A 22,918-nucleotide genomic window follows, 5' to 3' on the forward strand; every position below is an offset into this window, starting at 1 on the left:
TGCCCATCCTATGAAAAACAAGTCATTCAAGATGAGCCCCCCCAACAGAGAGAGAACAGTCAGTGACCCTTGGTGGCTGACACACATTTGTGGGGGTTTCAAGAACTCTGGGTCTTACCCCTCACCCAAGATGGTGCAGAATGACCCCCAAACTGGCTCAGCTTACAAATGAAGAGGGGAAGCTAGGTGGTGCAGTGGGTAGAGCACTGGCCCTGACCTCAGACACTTAATAATTACCTAGCTGTGTGGCCTTGGACAAGTCACTTAACCCCATTGCCATTAAAAAAATAAAACATATGAAGACCCTGGGGTCTTGGGTGGCTGTGACTTGCCCAGAGTTACTGAGCCTGGGAAGGGAGCCCTTGATCTTCTGATCCTAGCTCTGGGACCCCAGGTCCCAACTGGCCTCCTCCCTCTGTAAAAGGGAGATGCTCCCTAATCTCACAATCTTGCCCTGTATTAGGGGAGCTCTTTGGGTTGGGGGGGGAACAGCTTCTTTTAAACTACCAAACCGTCCATAAGCTCTTATGAAACGCCTACTATGTGTTGGCCCTGGCGATAGGACAAAAGAAATGGAGCCTCCTTCTCAAGCTTAGGAACCTGTAGGAAATCAGAAATCAAAGGGAGGGGAACTGAGGACCCCAAGCTCTCTGAGATGAAGGGATAGGGAAATAAACCACAGACCAAGTGGGATCATATAATGTCTTTTATTAAAAAAAAATACCCAAACTCTTTCCCATCGCCCCTGAGGAGAGAGATCTGTGGCTATTTCTGCAAGTTCCTGTGGGGGGGGGGAGGGAGGATGGTGGGCCCCTCTTCCCCAGGGTCTCCTTTATATCCTGGCCTTTCTCCATACCCCCCCTTGCCCTGGGTTGCCCCCTAACCCCTTCCTAATGGTGGAGACAAGATCTGGGAGGCAGGCATGCCCTTCCCCTTGACCCCCAAACCTCCAACCTTTCCCTCCTGGCTTATGGGCATCTCCTCTGACCCTGAGCAGGATGGTCCCGGGCAGGGGCGAGGGGGAGCTTGTGTGTGAATGGTAATGGGCATCCAGTCCCCCACCCATCCACCACCTTCTCCACAGGGCGTGGACATGAAACAGTGCACTCTGGGACAAAGCTGAAGAGATGAAGACATGCATGCCAACTTGCCCTGCCGTCCCAAGCTTCTGGTGCTGGGAGGGGGCTCTGAGGTGAGCCGTTGCCCCACCCCCAGCCACTGCCCAAAGCCCAAAAGTAGAGACGGGACCCCCAGTCAGTCTGGCGTGAACCTTTTATAGGATATTTGTATACTATTATTATTATTTTCATCTTCATTGGCGTCATCCAGAAGAGATGAGATAGCTTGAAGCCAAAAGGGCATCCAGGAGTCCGGCCCTGCAGAGCCCACAGGGCTCACTCTCCATCTCTACCCTATTCCCAAGGAAGCATCCGGGGGACCCTGCCTGGGCTGAGTAGGCTAGTGTCGCTCCTCCCCCCGCAGAGCCCCTCTGGGAACTGCTGATGACAACGACAGGTACTCGGCCCGGGCTCTCCCACTCACCGCTCCCCTTTGAGAGGAGTCAGAATCAGGGTCAGGGGCTTGGTCCAGTTCTGGCCTCAGCACCAAGGGTCCCGGGAGGCTCGGCCACGGCACAGGCTATCGCTCCTCTGCCAGGCACTGTGGATGAGGCTTAGCGCGTCCTCAAATTTCTTCTTGTTGGAGGTTTCCTGGATTTCCTTGTGTGGGAGATCTACCTGTGGAGAAGACGGGGACAGGAAGCCAGGAGGGGTGAGGAGGGACCAGCCATGGAAGCCAGGTACTACCCTAGACACGCCCTGGCTGGGGGAACCTGGGCAAGTCAGAGGGTGCTGGGCAAATGGTTGCCTGAGTCTCCAGCTTTGAGATTGGGGGGCAGCCAGAGGGAAAATGGGAGTGAGGCTTGGGGTCAAGAGACTAGGATCAGGGGGTTCACAGATTTAGAGCTGGAAGAGATCTGAAAGCCCATTCTAGTCTAAACTTCTCATTTTACAGATGAGGAAAATGAAGCACGAGAAAAAAAGTGGGAGAGTTTGGTGACATCCCCCCCAAAATGAGATCCTCTCACCCAAATCCAACCCTCTCTGAAATATAACACATGGATTAAAGTGGGTCCTTGGAGAAACAGAACTGAGTTTGGAATACATGGCTCCAGGCTGTCTTGGTGACCCTGGATAAATCACTTCCCTCCTCCTGGACAAAGTGAGCGCATTAGATTGGATGACCTCTTATGTCCCCCCAGCTCAAGGCAGACTTTTTAAGGTGAAAATAAAAATTGTAGACTGACCCATATTGGATCCTTGAATTCAAGTCCCAGCTCAGGCACAACCCCTGCTTGCCTTTCTGCCCATCTCTAGCTCAATCACATTCCCCACTGGCCCTTCTGTCCCAAGGTTTCTTCTACCAGTCCCAGAATCCAGGACTCTGCATTATTATCATGAAATGGCATTTATTAAGCAAAACCCTAAGCTGTACCACCACTAGTTGAGGAGACAGAGTGCAAAAACACCCTAGCTTTGGAATCTAAAAATCTGGAGCTAAGCCTTTAATTGGTGGGACCTGGGTTGGTCACCTAACCCTGGGAGCTCCATGGGAAACTGTCATACAACCAGAGATGGCTCTGGAGGGCAGCCAGTCTCCTTCATAGCCTACCCACTGAGGGCTCTTCCAGTCAGGGGAGAGAAACCAGGTCTGCCCATTCTTGGCTGGCCTCAGGCAGGTTTTTTTCTGGACATCAAACCAGAATCTGCCTCTGTGACTTTAACCTACTGATCCTATAGTGGTGCTAAGAACACGATGAACCCCTCTTTCATGGATAATGGCCTCATGTGTCTCAAGACAGGGATCATATCATCCCCTGGTACAAAGGCCTTCTGGGAGAGGAGGGGAATTCTAGACAAGGATTTTCTGAGTTCATCCAATTTTTATCCAAATCCCCAGATTTGTAGGACAGAGATATCTGAAAAGGGCTGAACTGGCCTTAGTAGAGAGTTTCCAGGGCTTTATCCACACCTTTTGTGAGCCACACGGTCCCCCAGTGAAAGGGGGATTACAGGTTTTCACAATTTTACATATGAGGAAACTGAGGCTCAGGCAGTGGAGACAGTTCACATTTGTGTGGCCAACCTCACAGGGTATGAGAGGGAGGGGCTTAGAGGAAAGAGCTCTTGGCCTTGGAGGCAGGTCCATATCTCGCCTCTTCCTTTCCAGGATGGCTCTGATCCTGAACCCCCCAGGAAGCTGCTAGCGCCCTGAAGAACAGGGCCAGGTGACGCTCCAGTGCATTATATGAGCATCAGGTGAGGACCCAGGTGGCTCTGACCCAAAAGGTGGCAAGGACAGCTGCAAAAGGAGGCTTCAAAATGGTACAAGATGGCCAAGGCCCAGGAGACCCAGGAACTGAAGGTCAACTTCAAGACCCTGAATCATAGCCGGGACCATCTCAACTTCATGGTTCCTGACTCTAAGTCCAGGATAAATATGGGAAAGTGTTGTGGACTGGACCTCTGCTCCCAACTCTCTTCACCAATAATGATCAGCTACTCCTCTGAAGCCAAGTCTTAAGAAATTGAGACCCACCCACCTATGGCAGCGGGAACTGAAGGAGCCAGAGGACTGGGCCTGGCCTCACTCACCAGCTGTGTGACTCAGGGCAAGTCTCTGTTTTCTCATCTATAAAATGAGGACAAGAATGTCCCCTACTCCCCAGGGATGATGTGAGGCTCAATGGGAGTGTGTGTGAGATACAGAGATAGAGAAATATCTCTTTTTATAAACTATCTACAGATCTAGAGAGATCTGGTGTCAGAGGACAGGACCTAAGGTCTTCCTTACTCCAAGGAATGGAGTAATGTGCTTAAATAAGCATAATGTGCTTAAACTACACTGGGATTGGAGCTCCTGCTGGTGGTCTTATTTCAGCCCCTCTTGGGGGTCCTGGCTTCCCTGGTCCCTTGGGCTGGCCCATTCTTGGGGAGGGTTACCTGGTAGACAGCTCTCCATGCAGAGGACAGGGCAGACAGGAACCGGTCCAGTTCTGTTGTGCAACTCAGATAGATGACCCAGGGTGGAAGAAAGTGTGGCCGGTCCTGGGAGAACTCCTAGGTGCAGAGGTCACAGTTAGGGTGCAAGAGTGTGCGGGAGGGCCCCCCCCAGACTCTTCCCCTCAAACTCCTCCCCATCTCTGGGCTCACCAGGACACAGTATTCCTTTCCGGGCTCGGTGGAGATGGCAGTGATGTCGGCCAACTCTGCTGTGCCCAGTGAGCGGAAAAAGCTAGTCTGACAATCCTCATGGCATGTGAAGAGCCGGTCATCAGTGATCACTAAGCAGCAAGGGAGGCAGGGGCTGGGGGCAACGCCCTGGGGGATGACCTGGGCCACAGACAGAGAAGGCAAAAGTCAGTGCCCCACACCCGGGCTACTGAGTCCACCCTCCTTCCCTCAACCCTCATTGCTGCTGCTGCTCCCTTCTCTTGGTCTGTGGGTCCAGGAAGGTTCTCTTCCAGAGACCTGGTGAGAGCATAAGACCAGAGATTCAGTATTGGAGAAGATCTTCAAGGACATTAAATCTAACTCCTGCATTTTCTATGTGAGAAAATTCAAGCCCGGAAAAATTAAGTGACTAGTATCTTAGTATCTAAGTGACTGGTAACTAGTATCTAATGCAGGATTAGAACCCAAGTCTTGACTCTTAATGAGACTACGGCACAGCAGTGACCAGGGCTTAATATCCATCCTCCTAACTCCAATTCTCAGGTCCCTCAGAGCCCACTACGGCCTGGACATTGGCTCCAAGGCTCCCTCCTTGGGCTGTGGGGCTGTGTGTTTGCTCATCGAGGGTGCACTCACTCCTTTGGAAACAGCCTGGCAGAGGTGCTGCATCCAATCAGCCATTTCCAAATCGTTTTCTGCACTCAGCTCCAGGGATGGCCGGTCGGTGAGGATCACCTGGAAGGCGTGGGGTCGATCTGTGGTGTTGGATCTTCGGCAGCCGCCACATTGTTCCCCCCTGGGGCCAACCAGGAAACAGGATAAGGGATGGAATGGGCCGACCCTGAGCCCAACCCTCTGCCCCAGGTGACCCCTGGCCAAAAGGCACATCCTTGAAATCCCTCAGGACATTTCCATCTCTTCTCCTAAAGGTTGGGCTTGGTCAAAACCTCGGAGCCTCTTGGGTCCCCAAACACCTGACAGTTCTCCGCCCAGGCCTTGGCCCTGACCACTGACCATGGCGTGGTCAACCTCAGTGTGGCTCCAGAAAATCCTGGGCACCCGGATCTCAGGGTCAGTCTGCAGACATCATAGATGTCTTCCTAAGAGTTTTATCTCATTCTAAAGGGCTTGGGATGGAATATAGCATCCCCATCCAGGGTATGGAGGTAGAATGCAGACCAAAGCAGAATTTCCCGTTTTTAGAATTTGTTGTAGGCTTATTTTCTTATCGTGGTTTTTCCCCTTGTGTTCTTTCACAACATGACTAATATGGAAATATGTCACACACACACACACACACAATTATTCCCTATTAAGGGGAGAGGGAAGGGAGGGAGGGAGAAAAAAGTGAAACTCAAAACCTTACAAAAGAATGAATACTGAAAATTGTCTTTGTATGTAGTTGGAAAAATAAATAAATAAACTTAGGTGTTAAGCTTTTCTCATAAGGATGGAGAAGCCTCAGGGTCAGGAAGGCCTTTGACCCTCACTGCCTGTGGAAGCCCCACTCAACTGTGGCCCAGGCAACTCCCCTGGACTGAGTTGTGGAATAACTGCCTGCATTTACTCACTGGGGAGGTCTGAACTGTGGTGAAATCACAGGTCTGGACTTTCCTTTTGAAAAATTATTTGTTATAAGGGAGGATTCCCTGGTTGGGGGGGTAGCAGCAGGGGAAGGAATACAGGGGGAAATTTAGGTGATACAATTTTTCTAAATATTTTTAAAGGAATCAAAAGTTATCTTGCCTTAATCAGAACCCACTCTACAAAACAGATGATGACTGCCTAGCTAGCCTCTGCTTGGATACTTCCTGTGATGGGGAACTCACTCCTTACCTATCCAGGCAGGCTATTCCACTACTCCCACGTTAAGGTGCTTTTCCCTTGTCTCTGCAGTTTCCCCTCTCAGCTCCTGGTTCTATCCTCAGGGTCCTTTCTTCTACCCCATAGTCCCTGATGATGGCTTTCAGTGTCTCCTTCCTAGGTCTTCACTTCTAAGGTTAATATCAGTGGGAAACAACAGGATGAAGGGTCTGGGGGGGGGGGGGGAACAGCCCCAGTCAAAGCTCTAGAAATACCCACCCCATGTTCACGGAGAGCAGAGGGATGACATCAGTGCGGTCAGGATACTGGTAGAGGATGCCATTGCTGTAGGGAAGAGGACATGGGCAGGAGTGAATGGGGCTGCCTCTGCTGAGACCCTGCCAGCTCCAACCGTGAGGACTGGGGGGGGGGTCATGGGTGCCGGGGTGGGTCAGGGGTCTGGGTTCAGCCCTGTGACCCAACTCTCCCATGGGGGGGGTGGACCATGAGGCACTGATGCTTCCCAGACTGTGGGAGGCAAAGGGCTCCCTAGGAGGGGGAGGTGGGGGTGGGGACAGCCTTCCTCAGCTCAGCACCTGAGGACCACGAAGCAGGACTTCCAGTGCTCCTTGCCCAGGTAGGAGGTGCCCGCCTTGTAGTGGAGCATCCCCTCTTTGGTAACTGTGTTCTCCCCCGAGGAATAGTGGCAAGGGGCAGGCCCTGGGCTCTCATCCAGGGGGTCCTCCCAGTGTACCAGCCCATAGAAACGCACAGTGACCGCTGATGCCTGTGGGTGGGCAGAGAGAAAGAGTTGGGGGGGTGGGAGAAAGGGGGGAAAGAGAGGGAGAGGGTGAGAAAAAGAGAGGGAGAGAGGGGAAGGGAGGGGGGAGGGGGGAGGGGAGGGAGAGAGAAACAGAGAGTGGAAGGCAGGAAGGGAGAGAAACAGGTTGACCATGAGCCAGCTGCAGAACAGCCCATGTCTACTGCTCCTCCCAGTTTGTGCAGTGAGCCAACGTGCACTAAAGAAGCGCCTACTGTGTGCAGCCCTGCAGACACAAAGGTAAGGAAGAACAGTGGGGGAACTCTGAGAGAAGCACCTGGGAAGAGAAAAGGCTTGGATAAAATCTAGCGGCTAAAGATGGCACTTCTAGGGAGCGCCACAGTACAAAGAGCACTGGATTAGAAGTTTTGAGAGCTGAGTTCAAATCCAGATTCAGACACTTACTAACTGGGAGACCCTGGGCAAGTCTCTTCACCTCTGCCTGTCTCAGTTTCCTCATCTGTGGTTGGGACCATCCTATGAGGTGATGATTGGAAGGCCACATGGTGAGCATTAGCTTGTTGTTACTATTATCACCATTATTATTATTATTATTATTAATTTATTTTTAATTTATTATTTATTATTTAATTTATTTATTTTTAGTTTTTGCAAGGCAATGGGGTTAAGTGGTTTACCCAAGACCACACAGCTAGGTAATTATTAAGTGTCTGAGGCTGGATTTGAACTCAGGTACTCCTGACTCCAGGGCTGGTGCTCTATCCACTGTGCCACCTAGCTGCCCCACCATTATTATTTGCAAAATTATCATTATCCAGTGCCTGTCCTCAAGGAACTTATAGTCTATTAGAGGGAAAAGATCCCAAAGTCTGGTACCCCAGGCCCTCATGTGTCTGGCCTGGACTTTTACAATGTCCTCCCAACAGGTCCCTCAGGCTCCTCTCTTCTCTGGCCTCCACCACCTCCACCATCTCTGCCTAAGACCAGTCTCTTCACCTCTCCCTGGCCCAACAGCTTCTCTAAGCCTCCACCCAGAGGAGCAGCTAGCCTGCACTGGTGGAGTTTCCTCGTTGCCAGACTCCTCCCTTCAATACCTCTGGCAGCTCCCTGTGACCTTAGGACAGGCTGCTCAGGCCCACACCTGAAGCTCTCTGGGCCTGGTTCTGAGTTCATTTTTTCAGGCTTTTTTCATATAAGCTCCCATGGCCTGCTGGAAGCTTGCAGCCAAGCTGGCTTCAGCGAGCTTCTTCTCACCCTTGGGCCACCTTCCCAGTCTCTTGGCCTCTGGCCTCCTGATCCCCTGGCCCCCAGCCTCCTGGTCCCCTGCCCTCCTGATCCCCTGGCCCCCTGGCTTCCTGATTCCCCCGGCCCCCTGACTTCCCAGTGTCCTGGCCTCCCCAGACCCCCCCAGTGACTCTGCTCACTGGGCTCCTTCTCTCAACACCCCACTCAGAGCTCTCTTTCCTGATACTTCCCTTGGGTCAATTGTAGTATTAGAGACCCTGGGTCACCAGGATCCAGCCCCACTCATTTTAGAGATAAGGTCTAGAGGGTTTAGGGCTGTTCCCCAAGGTGACCCTAGGGGGAAGCAGCAAGATCCTGCATTTCCAAATTCAGGCAGGGACCTGATTCTTCCTATCTGGCTCTGTTCTATTCTCTCTCTCACCTACTGGAGGTTAGTCCCCCTCTCAGACTAGGGACGTCGCATCTTTGAATCGCCAACCAAATATGGGACCAAATATAGGCCTCAAAATAACTGAATGTATAATGTGGGCCCCAGAAATACTCTCCTTCATTCCTCAAACTCCAGGGGCTCCAATCACCTCAATCGCCTCAAGATTTCCCATCAAGGCTTCCTTTCTAGCCTCATTCCACTGCCTCTCTAGCCTCATTCCACTTCCTTTCCAGACACACTGGCTTCCTAGTCCACCCCTGTTCTAGGGATTGGTCTTCTCTTTCCAGGCCTGGAACACTCTCTCCTCATCTGGCTCAGAACCTTGGACCTCCTTCAAACTCACTCAGCTCAAGGATTCTCTTCTGATCCTGCCTCCCCAGAAATTCCTTGCTTTTGTGTAGATCAATACCTACTTCTGGGTATCTGGGTCACTGTTCCCAACACAAAACAGGCTCCTTCTGGGGACCAAGAACCATTTTGTTTTTGAAAGGAAATAATCTAAAATAAACCTGGAAAGGGAGACCTAGAACCCAAATGGATTTTTATTTTTATCCTAGAGGCAAGGTGATATGTTTGGAAATCTACACTCCCTCACACAGTAGCTGGACCTTAATAATTTCTTGGGGGGACACCATGGTTCCTAGAGTCCCAGTCCTGGTGCCCCAAGAGAAGGAGCTGAGAGCTGGTCTCACACATCTTAGCCAGCTGGAAAGACGACCTCTCTCAGGTCACATCCTGCTTTGGTAGAGAGAAACCCTCCCTCATGCACTGCCAGGGACTTCTGTCCACAATTCTGTAGAAAAAGATAGCAGACAGCCCTTCCAGAACACAGTCCTGGCTCCCTTATTCAGGCATTTCCCTTTCTTTGTCCTATCAACCCACTGTAAGATCCCAGACTCTGACCTCACATTTCGATTCCTGAGCCACAAATTTGGCCAGTGCCAGCTTCTCCATGGTGGCATCAGTCAGGACACTGGGGTAGGGGGGCTCCCGGCAGCCTTTGATCATTGCCGACTTGAGAGAGACCAAGAAAAATCTGTGGAAGGGGGAAACAGGTGCAATGAGAAGGTGGGTTGGGAGACCCTCTGGGAGTGGGGCTGAAGCCTAGGGCTAGGTGGGGCAATGGAGTGTGGCTCTCCTCCCAGCATCCCCTGACCTCTCAAGTAGACTCAACTCTTCAACTGGCCTTGAGATTCCTTAGAAGGGGAAGGGTGGAAAAAGTTAGGGTGGTACCTTCAACAGAAGTAGGGAAATCTGGAAGAGGGTCAGGATTTGAGGGGAAAAGATAATTAGTGCCATCTTGGACACAGTGAGTTTGAGATGACTAAGAAACATCCACTTGGAGGTGTTCCAAAGGAGCCTCCTGGAAACCAAGAGAGACTAAGTTGGGGCATCGGATCTCAGGGTCATCTGATGATGCTCCATAGGAGCTAATGAGATCACTAAGAGCGAGGGCATGGAGAGTCAAAAGGAGCCAGGCCAGACCAGCATCACTTGGTGCTGAAGTCTATGGGCTGGCCACTTTCCTCTCTAGACAGATGGCTGAGTTCCAGCCACACATAGTCAATACTGTTGACTCACAGACTCTAAGGATATTTGGGTGTGATGGAGAGAACACTGGAGATCTGGGGTTAAGTCTTGGTCCTGCCTGGCACACATCACTTCCCCTTTTTGAGTCTCCCTAGTTGATAGCTGAAGAGGTTGGCCTGACAGGTCTCCAGTTCAAAGGGTGGGGTGGGAATCTTACTCAGCCAGGGTCACGTCAGCTGTGTCAAGAAGAAACTGCTTCCTTCGGTTGGTGCAGACCAGCCTCACAGTCTGCTGGTCCAGGCCAACCTGGTGAGAACACCACAGAAATATCTGAATGCATACCACTCAGGATTCTGGTGATTCCCCAGGAGCAGAGCAGAGATTGGAAGGGCAGGGCCTAGTAAGGATTTAGGGAAGAAACCAAGCTCTGAAGGGAGCCTGGGTCTGAGAAGAAAGACCAGAGCCTCAAGGTATCAGGGGTGGCTGCAAAGAACCATTTTGTTTGTGAAAGGAAATAATGTAAACCTTCAGTCTCATTTCCTGCGTCCCTTCCTACAGCCCTGGAGCTGATGGGCTGCTGGGTCTGGCAAAGCCTCTGCGTGCTGCTGCCAAAGTATCAACCTCCTGACCCTGACAACCTGAGGTGCGCAAGGATGGCAGGAAATGTCCTAGCCTGCCCTCCTCAAAGGCTGCCCTGATGAGACAGGCTGGCTCCTGAAATGATCACTTGAGGGGGAGTGACAAGCCCCATCCCCAGCCATGAGAATTAACAAATGGAAGAATTGGGGTCTGTAAAACAGCCCTGGGGGGCTCCTACCCAGTGCCCCTGCGCTGGATGGTGCAACTCACCGAGATGTAATCCAGTTCATTGTAGGAGACTGCCTCCTCTACCAGATACGGCTTCTCCGTGGCCCCTAAAGGAGAACCTCGAGGTCAGTTTCCCAAAGTGGTAGTTTCCCCTCCCATAAAGCTTCCCTGCCAGCCAGGTCTTTCCTTGGCTGCCCAGAAGAGGTAAGCAGTGGGAGAATTGGAAGGATGGGCCACCAGATTCTCTGCAGAGTCTCTGGGGGAGCCATGGAGTAAGTCCTTCTAGGTAGCCAGCGCTAGGGTTCTATCTGTATCCTCCCAAGGCATCAGATCCTGAATCTTCCCAGAAACAGGTGAGAGACAGTTTGGGGAGCTCTCTGGGCCAGTCTAGGTTGAGGCCTCAAAATTCAATTTGGCCTAACTCCAATCTAATGTGATTCAATCATTAAGTATCCACTGAATCCAAGGCCTTTGTAGCTTGGAGCTACAAAGACAAAAATAAAGTGGCCCCTGCCCTCAGGGAGCCACCATTCTACAGGAGAGGAAAAACACTAACTGCAAAATGGATATGGTTATTGGGAGGAGTGGGGCAGAGGCCCACTCACAACTGGGGCCACCAGAAAAGATCTCTGGTAGGAGGTGGCACTTGGAGCTTTTTTTGTTTGTTTTCGCAAGGCAAAGGTTTTGCAAGGTTAAGTGACTTGCCCAAGGTCACACAGCTAGGTAATTATTAAGTGTCTGAGGCCTCATTTGAACTCAGGTCCTCCTGACTCCAGGGCTGGTGCTCTATGCACTATGCCACCTAGCTGCCCCCTGGTGGCACTTGGATCTTAAAGGGAGCTAGGAATTCTGAGAGGTAGAAGGAGAGAGGATGGCCTCCCAGGAATGGGGCACAGCCTGGACAAAGGCAGAGCAGTGAGATCACACATCCCATGCAGAACAGCTAGAATCTAAGGATGTGGCACAGCGCCTTCCCCACCTCACTGAGCGGTCAATGAGGTCACAGCTACCTTTTCGGAGCAGGTAGATGTAACAGTCAGTCAACAACACATACAAGAGCTGGAGGTTTCCTTCCATGTGTGCTGTGCTCATCCGGATCATCTGGGGAGCCAAAGGGAGAGAAGGCCCCTGCCTGTTAGAGATCGGGGGCTTTCAGTCTGTTCCAGAGTCTGGACTAATGACACATTTCAACCCCCACCTCACTCAAGAAAGAAAGAAGGCCCAAAGGGTTAAAAGCAATTTGGAAAGAATAAATCACAGAAAAGCTCAGACAAAAACCCTGGGGTCTCCGGGGATGCCCAGCCAGAGTTCCCAACAACCTCATCTAGACTCCTCTTGACCAGTGAGTCCAAAGCTTGGCCCCAGGTCAACCTACCTAGGGAAGCAGGGCAAACCCCAACTACCGCTTGCTGGTAGGGTATCTCCCGAGGGTTTGCCAAGAGAGGGAGTGTTAATTCACGCCCACCTGGATCCATCAGTACTCCAGCCCTTGCACTCCTGCCCCAACCCAGGCTCCTCCTCACCTTCCTCTTTCCCTCAGTCTTAAGGCCTGGGACTTACCCTGAAGAGCTGCTCTTCATTCTCCCGAAAGACGTGAATCATCAAGAGGAGTAAGTGGTTGTTGTCCACTCTGTGAGGGCCAGGGAGAAGGGAGAGGAGGGGGTCAGGCAGGGGTGCAGGTGGGCATAGCAGAACATGCTTGCAGAGGCCTGGAGGGCACCAAGGGCCAGTGGTCCCTCACCAGTTGGGAATAAGTCATATTCCAACTCAAATACTCCAAGAAGAAAAGAATTCCTGAGCTCCTAGCTCCTGGCTCAGGAAAGCTGCCATCACTCCATCTCCTGCCAAAGTCCAAATCTAGTGAAGTTTCCAATGCCCCTTCCTGGAGCCTAGACTGAGCTTCCTTAGAGGAGGGGGTTATTATTTCTTTTACCTCAAAATCAGTGCCTCCCCATTCTCTAGGAGCTGGGAAGGTGGAAACCAAGTTCTCACCTGAATTCAGATGGGTGGCTCATCTCCAAAGGGCTCCCTTGACCTTCGTCCACTCCAGAATCTTCTGCACTACTCACACCTGGGCTGGGCTGGTCTCTCTTGATGGTCTCCTGGGTCCTGGGCTCCAGCTCAGACGTAGGGCAATCTCCGGCTGACATGGGTTCTAAGGGTACATTCTCAGGTTCTTTCTGGGGGTCTTCTACAGGCGCAGATGTTTGTTCTTCTTCTCTTCTTCCTTCTCTTCCTCCTTCTTCTTGGCCAGTAGCCTCAACGCTACTAGGAACATGTAACGGTTGGCCAGGCCCTGTAAGGTCATGGTTGCCACCACTTGATGTAACAGCGTTTGGACTCTCAACGGTAAAGCGGTAGAAGTCCATTGGGGCTGGAATCCCTTCACTAAAGTTGCAAAATGGCGGCCTTTCCGGGGTGTCCCCGGGAGAGCCGGTCCGAAAGGACTGGTCTGTCAGTTCAGTGTGAGAGGGCCAGCCGCTGGGGTCCAGCTGCCCATTGAGCTGGTCAATGACCTTGCTCAGGGGCTGGCCCACACTTTCCATGGATGTGTCCTTCATCTCAGGGATGCGCAGGCCCATCTGACTTAGCTCTGAACGGTCGCTGCTCTCAGCTGTGCTGCCTGGGCCCTCGCCCCCTTCCTGGGGGGAAGTTGGGGTAGTGTTTGGAGGGTCCGTACTGGGGTCAGGGCCATTAACAAAGTTATCACCATTCCCCTGTTTGACTCCTTTTGGATGGACTAAGTTAGGGTGGAGAGGACTGGACTCTTCTTCTGATCTCGCCTTTTTCTTCTTGCCTGTTTTCTTCTTCTTGGTGACCCTGAGACCAGAAAGGTACAGAGATGGAGAAGGGTGGATGCTGACCTGAGTTCTGGGAGCTCAAAGACCTAGAGCCTGGGAGGGCAGGGGGGTCAGCAGGAGGGATGGCAGTCATGGGAACTCTTCCAGCAGCAATGGAAGATCATGCCTGGCCAGCCTCTGGCTGAGGCATCCTTAACTAAGGAAGCTGTCACTATCCTCTAATGATAACCTCAGCACATCAGTCATGGACCCTGACACGACCCCTTTGAATCACTAATTATGAATCACTGGGATCTAGACTTTTGAGCTATAAGGGACTTTCAGGCTAGAGTCCAAGACTCTCATTTTACAAATGAGGAAATTGAGGCTGGCAGGGGCTCAGTGACTTGTCCAAGGTCACACAACTACTAAGTGTCAGAGGTAGGATTTGAACTCCAGTCTCCCAGACTTTCCTCTGCCCTCAGGTCATTGTTAGTAGTAGCTAGCAATGGCTAAATTATGTGGTCCAGAGTGCCCCAGAAGTTGGAACTGGAAGGGTCTGAATTCAAATTTTATCCTTACTGGCTGTGTAACCCTGGGCAAGTCACTTAAACTCTGTCTGCCTCAGTATCCGCATTTGTAAAATGGCTATACTAAAAAGCATCCACCTCTACAGGGTTGTTTGGAGGTTCAAATAAGATACCATATGCAACATTCATTTTAAAAAACTTAGGGGCAGCTAGATGGCACAGTGGATAGAGCCCCGGCCCTGGAGTCAGAAGTAGCTGAGTTCAAATGAAGTCTCAGACACTTAATAATTACCTAGTTGTGTGATCCTGGGCAAGTCACTTAGCCTCATTGCCTTAAATAAAAATTAAAAAAAACCTAAATGTTAGCTATTATCATCATTATTGCAGAGTGTGCTTGACTTGGGAGTCAGGAAGACCTGGGTTCAAATCCTGATTCTTATACTTACTAGCTGTGTGACCTTAGGCAAATCACATACTTTCTCTGGCCCTCAGTTTCTTCATCTGTAAAATGGGCTCACAGTAACGCCTGCAGCATCTATCTTACAGGGTATTGAAGAGAATCAAACTAATATAGTCAAAGCACGTGGAGAAGTGTCAAAAGCTCTCTATATTTATATAATGTTATTATGGTTAGTATTATAACATAATGTAACATAATATATTACATATTAAATTATACTGTATTTTATGTTATAATATTATGTTACATTATATTGCATTATGACTCAGAAACATTTGGGGAAGGGCAGGATAACTTCATGCCATGTGGGCTAGGTATATCCCCTCGATACCAAATTGTGTTACCTAAGTTTTGGTCACTGCTGCTTTCTCCACTTGTCACACAAGTCTCAGATATGCAGCTTACTTCCTAAACTCTCCAAAGAAAAAGCCCGCCTGCCCTCTGGGAGAATGCCTCACTCTTCTGGGCTAGAGCCACTGTACAATGGGATAGCCTGGCAGCTGCCCAGTCCTGGGACAGCAGGGCTCCTCACTGAGGGGATGCTTCCCTAAGAGCCTTCCAGAGGGCCCCTTTCCCTGCTGACCTGATCACCTCCAGCTCTGGGCTAGCCTCTTGCAGGTCCAGAGCCCTGACCTCCCCCTTCTCCAGAGAGGTGTTGTGCACAGGGGTGGTATCAGAGGAGGACACAAGCTCTGCCCGGTCCTCATTGAAGGGGTTGTAGCGTGGCGTGGGGCTCTTCCTGGAGGCCTTGCCACTGGTCAGGTCTGAGGCGGTTGAACGGGGGCAGCTGACGGTGTCCGTGAGGTCTCCATCTGGGGCGAAGAAGAGAGCGGGGAGAACCGCCCATCAGACATGACCATCCAGTGTCTCTGGGGACCTGGGGTGCTCCTGACCTCAGGAACGGGGGCAGGAGACAGACCTGAGCTCCTAAGGGCAACTTATAAGGACCCAAAACATGACCTGAAGTGTCTATAGCTACTAAGGAAGACTGGCCCGAGGTCACATCAAAAGGACAGCTGGGAAGTTTGCCCCCAGTCTGATTAAGTTGCCTTAAGAGATACAGGGCCGAGATGCTTAACATTCTTTTATCCTCCTAAGTGCCCTTTGCCACTGAGATGACACAGGATGCCCAACATAAGTGTCCACTCGAGGGCTACTCTGATGTACCACATCTACCCATGGGTCAGCAGCCTCTTTGGCCCAACTCTTATAAACAGGAATAACCCAGCTGCTACAGGAGTCTCAGGGTGGTGGGGGAGCAACTGAGAGGGTATGCAAAGGAAAAGGGGGGTGCATGGGACAAGGCAACAGATATGATAGGATGAGGGACAAAGAGAAGCAGAGGAATAGCAAGTGGGAGTGGGTGAGCAGGATGAAGAGCAGAGATTGGGGAACAGGAAAATAAGGAATGAAGAGAAGAGAACAAGATATAAAGAGTGGGGCAGTGAGGAGGAAAGGCAGAGTAGGAGATAGGAGCATAAGGAGCAAAGAATTGGGGAAAAGGAAAATAGAAACAAAGAGGGGGCTAGGCCAGATGAGAGGCAGAAATTGGGGGAGAAGAATGAGAGGCAGAGAATGGAGACAGGCAAGATGAGAGGGAGGGGCAGGAAGGATACAGAGAAAGAGCTGGATGAACAGGGAAGACAAGGGGGGAAGATGGGGCTGAGAGGACAAAGGACAGAAGGAAGGGACAGGGAGGTGAGGATAAAAGAGTATAAAGGATAAGAGAGAAAAGCACCCAAGGTTCCTCCAAGGCTCCTCATCTCTGGTCTTCAAAGGTTCCAGCATCATCTCACTAACTTATTTCTGATCCTCACGTCAAAGAGATCCCCCAGACCTGAACATTAATCTTTCCCTGCTTATTCTTAGGTATCTTCAACATGAAGCGGCCAGGGAGTTTAGCAAAGAGGCCAGGCCAGGGAGTTGACACCCTGCAAGAGCTTTTGCTTCAGAAAGAAGGTGATTTAATCCCCATTGTGCCCTCAGTACTTGGGGATAGATCAGGGTTAGAGTGGGACAAAAAACCATTGTGAAAAGCATAAACACACAGAGCATTCACCAGGCGAAGGTGGAAAGAGACAAGAATTCAGCTGGTGGAGCAGCCGGGGAGAGGGTTAATGGGGAGAGGGACACGGGACATCCCGCTACATCTCCCAGCTCATGCACATTTCCCTGCCCATTATCTTCCCTGGGTAAATATGGCCTCTGCCCCACTTTCCCCAGTACACCTGCTCAGACCCATCTCACTATCAGCATCTTAGCAGATCCTCAAAAACAACATGGCAGCTGCCTGCTAAAGACAACAGATTTTCTTTTACATTAGGGGAAAGGAAAGGGGTGAGTGCTAGACCTCAACCATTTGGAGTAATGGCCTTCACCTTGCAGCTTCAGGTGGATGAGGATGACACAGGGGCTCAGATAACATTGGGACTCTCAAAGACTTAGAGCAGGGAGGAATCTTAGGGAGCAATCCAACCCAATTAACTCATTCTACAGATGAAGAAACTGAGGTCCGAAGATTTGGCTGAGTAAAAGACTCAAATCCAAGTCCTCTTTCTCCTCTCCCATGTTACTTCTGCATCCCTACTTATTCCCTCTTGAGTGTGTATCACTCCCCTCAATGTCTGCAGCTGGCAAAGTGATAACCCACAGTCACCCGTCCCTCTAGAAGATGATTACCAGTAGGGCCACAGATCACTGAACAGCTCAGGCATTTACACTGCCCAGAGGACAAATGCTAAGTCTCAGCAGTCTACCAACTCTGCAGGCCAGGGACCAATGCAAAGGGGGCCAATCAAATCACTGAAATCACAGGCACAGGGACTGAAGTTGCCCTTATAAAGAGAAACCCAGGAAACAAAATGCTGATCATCCAGTTGAAGTCCCAGAGCTAATGCTGCCCTCCAAGACAGTCTTAAGAACTGGCAAACACTTACTCACAAGGGTTTCTCTTGGGAATTCTTTCATCACTTGAGAAATTTGAGAATACAAGTAGGAGGGGCTAGCTAACCCTAGGGGCCCATCCCTATAAGGAACAATCAATACCATGAATGCTGTTAGTTCTTGGGTCACTGGGAGCTCTGAGGTGCCGCAGAGCAAGCCAAGCCCCATTCACCAAAGGACTGCAATAGGCAAGAGGGAGTTTGATTTGAAGTTGGGGTTAGTTGTTAGATTGATGAGAAAAAAAAAAAACAAAAATGCACATTATGTGTGCTTAGAGAATAGCTGCTCAAGAAAATCAAAGCTACTATGATGGAATTCTGGATTTTAAAAGCCAATTTTAACAGAAACATTGGTTTGGAGAATGTCATTAATGAATGTTTTAGATGCTAGAGACTATCTAGTTTGAGCAATCCTGTATTATTTCTCCTCATTAAAGCTTAGATGTTTCTAACTTGGGTTATCCAGTAAACTGTGGTCCCGGTGGTAGGTAAGCATTACAGATTTATAGCCTTCACTATGAGAGATGACTCAGTGATAATGGTGAACCTAGTCTACATGGTGGCTGAAAGTTTCACAAATTCATGAGCTTTTTAAGTTAAAAAGGATCTTATCTAGGAGATTATCTAGTCCAGTCCCTTCATTTTACATCAGGAGGGGGGAACAGTGAAGGAATAGACAATCATTTGTTAAAGGACACAACTAATAAAAGGCAGATCTAAAATCAAATCCAGGATCTCTGACCCCAAGGTCAATGTTCTCCTCATCAACTTCTCCATGTGGCAGTCTCCATGTAAAGATGGATTATGAACTTTAACCTCAAGTCAGATGGATCTTGAGGGCAAGTGCATTTCTGTAGAGAAAGACCTATGACCAAAGGGGAAGTACTAGCTATCCCAAGGGCTAATAAGAGTTTTTGCTCTTAGTAATCACAGAAACCTGGCTAACAGTCTGATTCTTTTAAACAGAATATGGACAAAGAGTGATTTCTGAGATTAGTATTAGATCTAATGCCATATTAAGTCCCAAATAGCCAAGGTGGGAACAAGAGATGACTAGTCTGTAACCTGTTTTAGAGGACGCCCCAAGCTGGTTTTTTCCTTCAGTGCTGCTTCCCTCAAAGGGTTCCAATGATACAAAGGCAATCATTCAGTTAGATTTCAGCTGCTCCTACAAACATATGGAACAAAAGGCCTTTAGCCACCCAGAGGAAAGCCACTCATTTTGAGAAAGAGTTTTGGATCATTTGACTTGATGCATCTTCCAGATGTAGCCTCTAAAGGGATTGCTTTATGGAATCATAAGTTGTAGGTGACTGAATGGGAGAGATGCTTCCTGTCACACACACACATATGAGCCAGAGAAGTAAAGGAAATTAAACTTGGGGTAAATGGACAGCCTGGTCCTTGAAATGCATTCACTGAACAATTCCCAGTAGACATAGTAGACATTTCTGTAAAGGCAGGCAAAATGTAGTCTACAAGACTACCAAAGAGCCTCTAACTCTGCCTGGGGAGGCAGGAGGGCAGGGGCACTAGGCTAAGGCCTTTAGCCAGGCCAAAAGGCTAAAGTTCTCCTACAGAATTCCATCAGGACCAGAGGCCAATTTTTGGTTTGTTATCATCACTGTTAATGAACTGATTTCAGAACATGCAGCAAGCTTGGCATGGAATAGGTGCAAACCACAAGAACAGGCTAGCAGCGGGCTATGTCCCCACCTTCCCAGTCTGTGCTGGGGATGGACGGCACTGCAGGAAACACATCTCCAAAATCATAATCTACAAAAATGAGGGACAAAACTGAGGATTAGAAACACAGGCCGTTGGAAAGAGGAGGGGAGGAACAGGTCGAATGGGAGGGGAACATGGGAAGAAAACATGAGAGAAAAAAATTTAACTTTCTACATTTCATCAGGATATTTAAGAACAATATGCCAGCAGCCCCAGCATGGTGACAGTTTTACTACTTCTGGGACCAGTCTGGAAAATCATTCAGAAGACCCATAGGATTTTTTTAAAAAGTCAAACACAAATACATACACATACACACACACACAAACACACACACACACACACACACACACACACACACACACACACACTCTCTCTCTCTCTCTCTCTCTCTCTCTCTCTCACACACACACACACACACATACACAAAATATAAAATGTGTGCTACATGACTTTGACAGAAAATGAGCTAAATCAGGAATACTATTCCGAGTCCATAATTTATAGGTATAAATAGACTTTAGAGCTGGGAGGAACTGAATACAACCTCCTCTTTTTGCAGATGGGGAAACTGAGCCCAACAGAAGAACCTGGGGTCACTTGCCCATAAAAGGGGGTAGAGCCAGGATTCAAACCAGGTCCTCCTCACATTCTCAGTGACAACAATCTACTTCCTCCACCTCTGCCTTCTCTCGAGGACTCTTACTACAAAGGGTTATCCTGGTGCCTTCTACAAATTTCTCTTTAGGGCTGAATTTCAAGGCAAATTATTTCCCCTGTTGCCCATTGACTCAATCTAAGAACACTCAGCTGGTTCCCTGTGACTCCCACAGTTAGCAGAGTAGATGCTTTTATTCCAGGGCCATTCTCAGGGACTGAACCCCTCCCTCTGGACCTGGAATTTGATGAGGTTACCAGAGAGGGCTTGATTCTCTGATATGAAGCTGGGTAAGTGGCAATGTCACTGGGTTACTTTTGAAATAAAAAATGAATGAAACTCCAGGGTCTTTCAGACTCCTTTCAGGAGTCAGGTTGCAGACACAAAAATATTTTTTCATCAAAAAGAAAAAAAAATCACCCATAACTGGCAATCATCTACTCTAGTCAGCATGAAGTTTTGTTTTTTTTAAAATACAGTTTAAAATACTCTTCCTCCCTTAACTCCCTCCCCCATCCATTGAGAAGGAAAGAAATATGCTACCCATTATACATATGAAGTCAGCATGAGGAAGATTAAGATAAAGTTCACAGGTGGATAGATTTTTCTGTCGCCCCTAGCATCTCCCAGCCAAGGTGAGACAACTTTCCTAGATCCAGGTGGTGCCATCTCTATGATGGAAATCCACCATGCAGGATTCCCAGGGACTCGGGTCCCTGTAGTCTCCTCTTAATCACCATCAGTCCCACAGATCTATAGGCATGAGCTCTTCTCATAAATCTCCCAAAATCAGAACTGTCTCTTTGGCCTCTAGAGAGTCTCTAAGTGAGAGAACACTGTCCATCAGACTCTTGGCCCTAACTGGAACTGATGCCAGACCACCATAGTTCACCAAGGAAGATGCCCCCATGCCCAAGCTGCCTCTGGAGAAGGCCAGTTTTACAGTAGAACCCTTGCTCCTTCCCACAGCCCTCCATGTCACTGACCCTCACTAGATGGTGCAATGGCGCTGTCATCCCATTCCAGGTTAGTGGAGGTTACTGAGTTGAAGGAGTTGAGACTCAGGCTGTCCGAGCCATGGACTGAACTAGGCAGGCGATCTTCAAAATCCAACAAATATTGAGGTTTATAGTAATCTGGCATGTAGGGAGCCAGATCTAAATACGGAGCATCCTGAGGATAAAGCAAGACGCAGGAAGGCATTAGGCTTGGAGGTGGCTGGAAGATGGCTTGGAAGTTGGCTGACCTCCTCCACCCTTCCAACAGCTCCTGCTGCCCCTCTCCTGGGCTAGTTCTGTTTCTTCTTTGAGAAAACCAATCAATCAATAAACATTTATTAAGTGCCTACCAACCACTGTGCTCACCAATGAATGGGCCCATTGTGGAGGATTCTGATGCCCTCTGCTAGGCTGGGCCTTTTGGCTTTTGAACCAGCAGAGGACCTAGGGTGAGGAGAACAACCAAGCTTATCAGAACCAAACATGGGATGTCTACACAGACTCTTGGTGTCACTATCATCTTAAAAGAATCCCAACCCAACAGAACTTGGGTGCTGTTAAATACTTGTGGAGACCAAGCTTCTAGGTCACAGACAAAACTACCAGGTCTTTTAAGAGCTTCCATTGTCTAGGTGGAGGACACAATTTGTAACTAGTTAAGGGTGTTGTAGACACAATAATCTGAAGGGAAGAGAAAGAGTGCTAACAGTCAGGGGGGATGGAGAAAGCCTTCCTAAAGGAGGCAGCTCAAAGGCTAAGAGGCAAGAAGACACTCTGAGCCTGAGAGGTAGTGTACAACAAACACCTAGCAGTGGGAGACGAGAGGCAGAATGTAGGCAGTCAGGCAATGGGTAGGTCTGGCTGGACAGCAGAGAATACCAAAGGGACCAACCAAGGGCAGGGAGGGGAAGAAGGATGAGGTCAGCTGGCAAAGGGTTTTAAATAACAAGGGGAGGTATCTGTCCTTAATCCAAGAGGATGCTCTCCAGGGCCTAATTATAGGTAATGATAATTGCTCTGCAGAGTATTTTGCATGCATTATCTCATGGAATACGCTCATTTTAGATAAAAACAATAATAGTTTTTATAAAGGGCTTTAAGGGTTTACCCCTTCCATAGGTTATCTCATTAGTTTCTCTTAGCAGTCCCAATAAGGTCAGGGAGGGTACTATCCCCATTTTATAGATGAGGAAACTGAGGCAGGGCAAGGTTAAAATTTCACCCAGGATTACATGGCCAGTATGTGTCAGAGGCAGAACTTAAACTCAGATCTCTGATTCTGATGTCAAGCCTCTCTGACCTTCTGACTCTAGCACTGTCCCTGCCATAGTTTAAACAGACTGGAGAAATTAGGGAGAAGAGAGGGAATGTGAAAACCAGCTTGCCTCTGACAGCCCCTTCCACTTTAATTTCTTACTGTACCATATAGCCCACGACCCGGGTATGTCCTCACCAGATCCAAGTCAAATCGGATGAACTCCAGCCCAGAAACCAGGGTGAGGAAGAGTGTCAGATGGTCATGGCTGCAGACCAGAGCATTCCTGAAACACAGGCAGGCAGGTAGAGCTGGGTGCAAGAGATGACTAGTCCTGACTAAGCCCATGAGCCCACCCTACCCATTCAGTCAGTCACAATCAATTGTGGGGTGGCTTGTCTTCTTTCTTCCAGTGGAAAAAATGGTGACCCAGCCCAGAGGGGATATAGCTCCAAACTCACCAAGACCTAGAATTCTAATGCTGGCTGGTCCACCTCCCCCCGACCCACCCCAATCTGGTGAAGAATACAAAATATGTAGAAATAATGGGAAAGAAAACCACATTGAAACACTTCGTCTGATGCACTTTTGAAAATGATTTCTTATCAAATGGCAAAACATGCCTCTGGTTGGTCATCTAAAGAGAAGTAGAGGACCAAGAGTGGGAGAAAGGAATACACTGGCAGATGTGGCTGCTGGGTGGATTTGTATTTGCTTAAATACAGTTCTTTACAAGAGA

At 49.3% G+C, this 22,918-nt stretch overlaps 1 protein-coding gene across 3 annotated transcripts in view; it reads right to left on the minus strand.

Moving 5' to 3' along the window:
- Positions 1-721: 721 nt before the first annotated feature.
- PLEKHM2 (pleckstrin homology and RUN domain containing M2) overlaps positions 722-22,918 on the minus strand; it is a 60,938-nt gene continuing 38,741 nt past the window's right edge. Inside the window, exons 5-20 of one of the 3 annotated variants that reach the window (XM_074218364.1) lie at positions 22,378-22,465; positions 20,913-21,099; positions 19,257-19,316; positions 15,182-15,410; positions 12,821-13,648; positions 12,389-12,458; positions 11,839-11,929; positions 10,871-10,935; positions 10,239-10,327; positions 9,395-9,527; positions 6,632-6,822; positions 6,315-6,380; positions 4,869-5,028; positions 4,212-4,391; positions 4,002-4,118; positions 722-1,736 (exon numbers count right to left, since the gene is read on the minus strand). In XM_074218364.1, the coding sequence (XP_074074465.1) occupies positions 1,599-1,736; positions 4,002-4,118; positions 4,212-4,391; positions 4,869-5,028; positions 6,315-6,380; positions 6,632-6,822; positions 9,395-9,527; positions 10,239-10,327; positions 10,871-10,935; positions 11,839-11,929; positions 12,389-12,458; positions 12,821-13,648; positions 15,182-15,410; positions 19,257-19,316; positions 20,913-21,099; positions 22,378-22,465 (2,692 nt within the window). In that variant the 3' untranslated portion in view covers positions 722-1,598. Of the gene's footprint in view, positions 1,737-4,001; positions 4,119-4,211; positions 4,392-4,868; positions 5,029-6,068; positions 6,227-6,314; positions 6,381-6,631; positions 6,823-9,394; positions 9,528-10,238; positions 10,328-10,870; positions 10,936-11,838; positions 11,930-12,388; positions 12,459-12,820; positions 13,649-15,181; positions 15,411-19,256; positions 19,317-20,912; positions 21,100-22,377; positions 22,466-22,918 lie in introns of those variants that run through there. The other 2 variants (XM_074218365.1, XR_012474576.1) reach the window with 2 other exon arrangements.

This window comes from Macrotis lagotis, chromosome 1 (genome assembly GCF_037893015.1).
Source record: "Macrotis lagotis isolate mMagLag1 chromosome 1, bilby.v1.9.chrom.fasta, whole genome shotgun sequence".
Classification (NCBI taxonomy): domain Eukaryota; kingdom Metazoa; phylum Chordata; class Mammalia; order Peramelemorphia; family Peramelidae; genus Macrotis; species Macrotis lagotis.